This window comes from Primulina eburnea, chromosome 9, assembly GCF_022965805.1.
Source record: "Primulina eburnea isolate SZY01 chromosome 9, ASM2296580v1, whole genome shotgun sequence".
In the NCBI taxonomy this organism is placed as follows: Eukaryota; Viridiplantae; Streptophyta; class Magnoliopsida; order Lamiales; family Gesneriaceae; genus Primulina; species Primulina eburnea.
Window position 1 is genome coordinate 3,663,827 of NC_133109.1, and position 7,189 is coordinate 3,671,015.

The following is a 7,189-nucleotide window of genomic DNA, read 5'->3' on the forward strand; positions in this document are numbered from 1 at the left end:
GGAGGATCAACTCAAACGTTACTAGAAAAAGACAGTTTAAAACCAATTAAATTTGTCAGATCTAGTATGGTATATTAACATGATAAGACTGAAGATCAAGGCACTCAGAATGTAAATCTTGAAAATAACATAAGGCGATGTGGTTTAGGATACGTTGAAATTGATAATGCTAAATCCAACCGATCTTGGCTAAGACGTAGGCCAAATAAAACCGCTCACAATGGTTCAGGTTGGGTCAGCAGAAAGCCAGGATCAACCGGATATCATTCAAAAACTATACCTAACAATCACCACAACAGCCGACCTGTTCCAAAGAGATATCGATTGAGTGACAATGACAGACGGTCAAAACAGCATACTGGAAAAGAAAAGACACTGCATACACCACCTGATTATGAATATCACATCACTCACCTTAGGACACATCATGAAAAATACTTCAGGATAATTCAAGTGTGGATTCTTAAGGGACTAATAAACTCAAGACCCAAATAAAAAAGGGTACCAATCTCTTATTTCGATAATGTCAGGCGACAAAGAAAAAGGAGCTGTAAGAATCTTGTTTGTCTAACATTGACTTTACCAAAGATTTAATTTGCAATGCTTGTCAATTAGGAAAACAAGTCCGCTCAACATTCAAAAGCAGAGGAAGAAACTCATCGGCAAGATGTCTGGAACTTTTCATATGGATTTGTTTGGACCAATACCTATAACAAGCTTAGGGAGAAAGGAATATACTCTTGTAGTAATTGATGATTCTCCAGATTTACATAGGTAACATTTCTAAACTCTGAAAATCAAACCGTCGATAAACTAATCAAGCTGCTCAAAAGAATTCAGAATGAGAAAAACGAAGCAATTGATAGAATCAGGAGTGACAGAGGAACTGAATTTGTAAACCAATTCATGTCATCCTATCTTGAAGATCATGGCATAAAACATGAAATATCAGCGGCAAGATCACCTAGCAGAACGAGTAGCTGAAAGGAGAAACCGCACATTGAAGGAAGCAGCTAGAACTATGCTAGCCAAATCAAGTATTTCACAAAATTTTTGGGCAGAAGCTATTAGCACAGCCTGGTATACTCAAAACCGGTCATTGATCAACAAAAATCATGAAAAGACTCCATATTAAATCTGGACCGGCCGGCAAGCAGCCAGAAGTTGGATGCTTTCGCAATTTTGGTTGTAAGTGTTTCATTCATATTAATGGCAAAACACATCTCACCGCATTTGAGGTAAAAGCTGATAATGGTATCTTTTTAGGATATTCAGAAGTGAGCAAAGCATGCAGAGCTTATAACCAAAGAACTGTCACTGTTGAAGAATCCATACATATTGTATTTGATGAATCTTCTATATGTCATGACAATAGTAGTAGCAGTATACATGATTTAATAAATAATCTTGATGTTACTAACCTTAAAACAAGCAGTGATGATGAGGTAGATCTTAGAAAAACAGGTGGAAACATATCAAAAGAAAATCCAACCCTTCAAGAACAAACTTGACAGGTGAACGAACCGGAAAACAACCAAAAACACAAAATATACAAATAGAAGAAGGAACACTGGAACAAGAAGAAGAAATCATTCAACCAATCGAGCCAAATCCTTATGGACCATGTCTCCAGTGGAAAAAGGATCATCTACTCAAGCTGGTCATTGGTAACCCTACTGCTCCTCTTAGAACTATAAATCAAATGATAAATGAATTTATGCATGTTGCGCTTGTTTCTCAAATAGAAGCTAAGAAAATCGATGATGCTCTACTTGACACAAATTGGATAGAGGCCATGCAAGAGGAACTTAATCAGTTTGAAAGGAGTAAAGTTTGGCATCTAGTCCCTCGGCCTAATAATACTCATGTGATTGGAACTAGATGGGTATTTAGGAACAAAATGGATGAAAACGGTTTAATTATAAGAAACATGGCTAGGATAGTAGCTCAAGACTATAGACAAGAGTAAGGTATAGACTTTGATTAATCTTTTGCCCCAATAACCAGGTTAGAAGCTATTAGAATATTTCTTGCATTTGCAGCATTTAAGGACTTCAAAGTATATCAAATGGATGTTAAATTTTCATTTATGAATGGGTTGTTAAATGAGGAAGTTCATGTAGAACAACCACCCGCTTTGCTAATCACACTTTCCCTGATTATATTTACAAACTTGACGAAGCACTATATGTACTAAAACAGGCCCCGAGAGCATAGTATGACACATTAATCAAAATCTTGCTTGATTATGGTTTCTCAATTGGAACGGTCGATAAAATGTTGTTTAGATTCTCAAAAAATGATCATTCACTGTCTGTATAAATATATGTGGACGATATTATTTTCGGATCAACTAACCCTAAGCTATGTGAGAGATTTTCTAAGGTGATGCATGATCAATTTGAGCTGAGTATGATGGGCGAATTAAATTACTTTTTAGGACTGCAAGTCAAGCAGCAGCCCGGAAATGGTATATTTATCAATCAAGCCAAATACACTCGAGATACGCTAAAGAAATTCGGCATGGAAAATTGCTCTCCAGCCACCACCCCAATGAGTTCATCAATCAAACTGGATAAAGATGGAGGTGGAATATATGTGGATACAAAAATGTACAGAGGGTTAATTGGTTCTCTACTATATTTCACTCCAAGTAGAACGGATATTATGTTTGCTGTATGTTTATGTTCACAGTTTCAAGCTAAACCTATGAAATTTCATTTTATTGCTTCTAAACGCATACTTAAATATCTTAAAGGTACTACTAATGTGAGTCTTTAGTATCCCAAAGATTAAAGTCTTAATCTTGTAGGGTATTCAAATGCAGATTATGCTGGATGCAAAATCGACAGAAAAAGTAAGAGCGCTTCTTGTCAGTTCTTAGGCGAAAGACTAATATCATGGCTTAGTAAGAAACAGACGTCAATTGCTACATCAATTGCTAAAGCAGAATACCTTGTGGCTGGAACTTGCTGTGCTCAGATGCTATGGATACAATAACAATTGAAAGATTAAGGTGTCCAAGCTACTGAATCACATATTTTTTTGCGGCAACACCAGCGCAATAGCCTTCACATTGATAAAGATAAAAAAATTTTAGATTAATTAAATGTTTTATAATATAAATTTATAGTTTTTGTTTTATTAAATGTTTAAATATTATATATTTTATGATAAATTGTATAAAATATAAGTTGTGTAATTATAATTTTTTACTATTTTTACATGTTTGATAAAATAAAAATAACCTTGGCGTTGCAAATGGGATTAAGATGATTCTTGGACATATAGAAAGGTTGTGTTAATATCTACAATATTGATGGCAAGCATGAGATAAAAATTTTCTCACAAGTGGGATCAAATTAAGCAACAAATAAAATTACAAAGAAGTGGCAGTTTTACCATGCTCTAGCATTTTGCCAATATCTCTAAAATTACTTAGTCAAATGGTTAAAAAAATACCACAATTCAAACAACTCAGTTATTTACATGTTTTGTTTTATGTGGAGAAGAAAATTCGGATTGGAAGATTTTCAAAAGTGATGTATATTAAAATATAATTTCTTAGAACACCAATTATGACCTACGTGTAAAAAAATAATATTTTATTTGTGGTTGTCTCCCCAAATTTGGGTATAAGTAGGGGTGCATTGTAATGAATTGAGATATCCCTCATTTTGTTTTTATTACAACTCACGCAGGGGAGGGGGATCGAACCCGGGGTGGGAGGCCAGCTAATCCGACGGGTGAGACCATTGGGCTAGAAGCCTGGTCTCGAGATATCCCTCATTTTATGAACAAACCTTTGTGTTCATAATATTTCTCTCTTTATTTTTCTTTTATTTCTTCATTTAAATATAATTAGCATGTTAATTTCATATTCGAAGTTTTACACTTTGAATAATATGTAGCCAACTCCCCAAAATTGAGATGAAAAGGTGAAACTCTTGGCATGATAATAAGGATATTAAAAGGTAAGAATCTATATTTTATATTATTTAATCATTATTTATTGTTTATGTTATATTTATTTCTTTAAGCATTATTATACCCTACTTATAAGTGGAATTTTTGATTTATTGTTGCTATATATTACACTAAATTCTTGTAACCATTTAAATGTTAGTTTGGTATTATCAATCATTTAAAGTAGATGTCTTGATTTATTATATATGAATATATCATAATATTAATTTCTTTGTACAATTTAAATGTTATTTGGTTTTACCAACCATTTAAAATGAGAACCTTGATTTAGTGTTTACAAATATATATAGCACAATAAATACTTGACAACATTTATAAGTTTTGGTATATATACTTATAAGTTAATAATATATAACATAATATAAATATGATTATTTAATATATTGGAACCATTTTATTAAGTGGATTTCAATAATGTTCATTAATGTTAACTTTAATAAAATACCAAGAGTGGATCCTTTAATCTCAACTATTTAAATTAAAATTTGAACAATTAAAAATTACCAATTAAAGATTCAAACAATTAAACGAAAAAACAAAAACAAAAACAAAAAGACATTGTAGTGGACTTGTAATTACCTTAGCTTCTCCGTGGGTACGATATTCGGACTCCCCGAATTATACTACTTGTGGACAACCAGCTCTTGGGAGTACAACAATCAAAATTGCATCAAGTTTTTGGCGCCATTGTCGGGGAAGTATGATTTAATTTCAAGTCTATTTTATTTTGTTTATAGTTTGTTTTTCTTTCTTTGAATTTTTATTGCTTTTGTGTGTTTTTCTTTTGCATTTGCATTAGCATTTGGTCACGTACACTTAGTGGTCGATTCATTAGAAATAACCCTTTATTTTTACAAAACATGGCGGGAGAACCCATCCAAGAAAATGAAGATGAAATTCAATTTCAACATGATTATGATAGACGAAGAATGTTTAGAGATGACATGAATCCTACACGTACTAGTGCACCTTCATGTCTAGTTTTTCCCTTTGATGCATCTCATTTCAATTTTAAGCCTGGTATTATCCAACTTTCATGGATTAGATTCTTAAAATCCATACATGCATTTACGAGAGTTTGAAGAAGTGTGCAACAAATATAATGATCTAAATTATAGCATGAAAACCATTCGACTTAAGCTTTTTTTTAAAAAAAAAAGATAAAGCTAAAACTTGGCTATAAAATCTTAGATCGAGATCCATTCGAACTTGGGATGAATTGCAACAACAATTTTTGAAAAAGTTTTTTCCATCTCATAGAACAAATTATTTCAAAAGGCAAAACATCACTTTCACTCAAAAACAAGCAGAAACTTTTTATCAGTGTTGGGATAGATACAAAGAATTGCTTAATCTTTGTCCACATCATGGTTTTGAAATTTGGAGAGTTTTTTCTCAGTTTTATGAAGGCTTAACACCTAAGGATAGACAAATAATTGAATTTATGTGTAATAGAACATTTGAAGATAAAGATCCAAACGAGATAATTGAGTATCTCGATTCATTGGCTAAAAATGCTCAAATTGGGACACTATAGGTACAATCGAACCATCAAACAAGATTCGATCTCCCACATCTGGTGGAGGTATGTACACCCTCAAAGATGAACATGATCTCCAAGCTAGATTTACCTCTTTGGCAAGAAAAGTTGAGGCACTTGAATTGAAAAAGAATGGCCAATAAAAATCTGTTCAAGAAATTGCGTGTCACATCTGTGATACAAGTGATCATTCTTCAAAATATTGTCCACTTTGCCCTCTTTTAAAGAATGTCTCCATCAACAAGTCAATGTTTTGAACAATTTCAAAAGGCCAAATTTTGAACTATTTTCTCAAAATTAAAATCCAGGTTGGCGAAATCATCCAAATTTTAGTTGGAGGAATGATAATGCTGCAAAATTTTCAAAAAGTTACCTATTTCCGATTCCGAACTCTGAAACCTTCTCTTCATTTATTACCCTACCTTGTCCACCCTTGCTGGTTTAGATTCCAAAGCAATGGATATGCCCATAAGCTCTCACCAGGTGGGTTTCCGTCCCAACCCAAATGAGGTAGAACAAGCACTCGTAGAACGACTTAAAAGAAAGATAATTTCATGGTTTTGATACCAGTTGCAATTAGTTTGAAAGTAGGCTGGGCAGCTACATTTCTAAAATCAACAAAATTTTCAAAATCATGCACCTTATGTTCCGCCACCTAAAAGGAACTTGGAAGATATATTGAATTCTTTCATTGCAAAGCAAGAGTCTATCGATACTCAAACAAACCATGACAGATTTGAAAGATACTCTTGCTAAATTTGCATCTACACTTAATGTTCATGAAAAAGGTAAATTTCCTTCACAACCACAACCTAATCCCAAGGATCATCATTCACAAACTGGAACTTCTAGAACTTAACCAATGGATCAGGTAAAATCTGTTATTACCCTTCGTAGTGGTAAGGTTGTGGAAGAATCCATTCTTGAACCTTGTGAAGATGATGATAAATCAACTCCAAAAGGTAAGGAAGTGGAACCCATAACTTGCGAAGAGGAAGATTAACAGACAGTGTCACCACCATTCCCTCATGCATTGAAAAATACAAAAAAATAAAATTTGAATTATGATATATATGATATTTTTAAACAAATAAAAGTTAATATTCCTTTATTAGATGCAATAAAGCAGGTACCATCATATGCCAAATTTTTTAAAGACTTGTGCACTGTGAAAAGAAAATTGAATGTGAAAAAGAAAGAATTTTTAGCCGAACACGTGCAATCATTCAAAATAATAATACTTTGAAATACAAAGACCCTGGTTGTCCTACTATTTCATGTATTATTGAAGAACGAAAGATTAAAAAAGTCTTGCTTGATCTTGGAGCTAGTGTGAATTTACTTTCATATTCAGTTGATCAATAACTCAATCTAGGCGAGTTAAAACCTACTTCGGTAAAACTTTTACTTGCCGATAGATCTGTTAAAGTGCCAAGAGGTATGGTAGAAGACGTGTTGGTCCATGTTGATAACTTTGCATATCCTTTCGATTTCATTGTTTTAGATACACAACCTATCGAAGCTTGTAATGAAATTCCTGTAATTTTGGGTCGTCCATTTTTAGCAATTTCTAATGCTCTTATAAATTGCAGGAATTGAATAATGAAGTTTTCATTTGGTGACATGACCTTGGAGCTTAATGTTTTTAATCTTTGTAACCAA

The 7,189-nt window shown here is 33.1% G+C and overlaps 1 protein-coding gene across 1 annotated transcript; it reads left to right on the forward strand.

Moving 5' to 3' along the window:
• The first annotated feature begins 1,115 nt into the window (after window positions 1-1,115).
• LOC140840656 (uncharacterized) lies at window positions 1,116-3,000 on the forward strand. The gene is made up of 5 exons (XM_073207832.1): window positions 1,116-1,445; window positions 1,634-1,965; window positions 2,008-2,059; window positions 2,695-2,758; window positions 2,828-3,000. The coding sequence occupies exons 1-5, from the start codon at window positions 1,116-1,118 to the stop codon at window positions 2,998-3,000; spliced, it is 951 nt and encodes a 316-aa protein (XP_073063933.1).
• The last annotated feature ends 4,189 nt before the right edge of the window (window positions 3,001-7,189 follow it).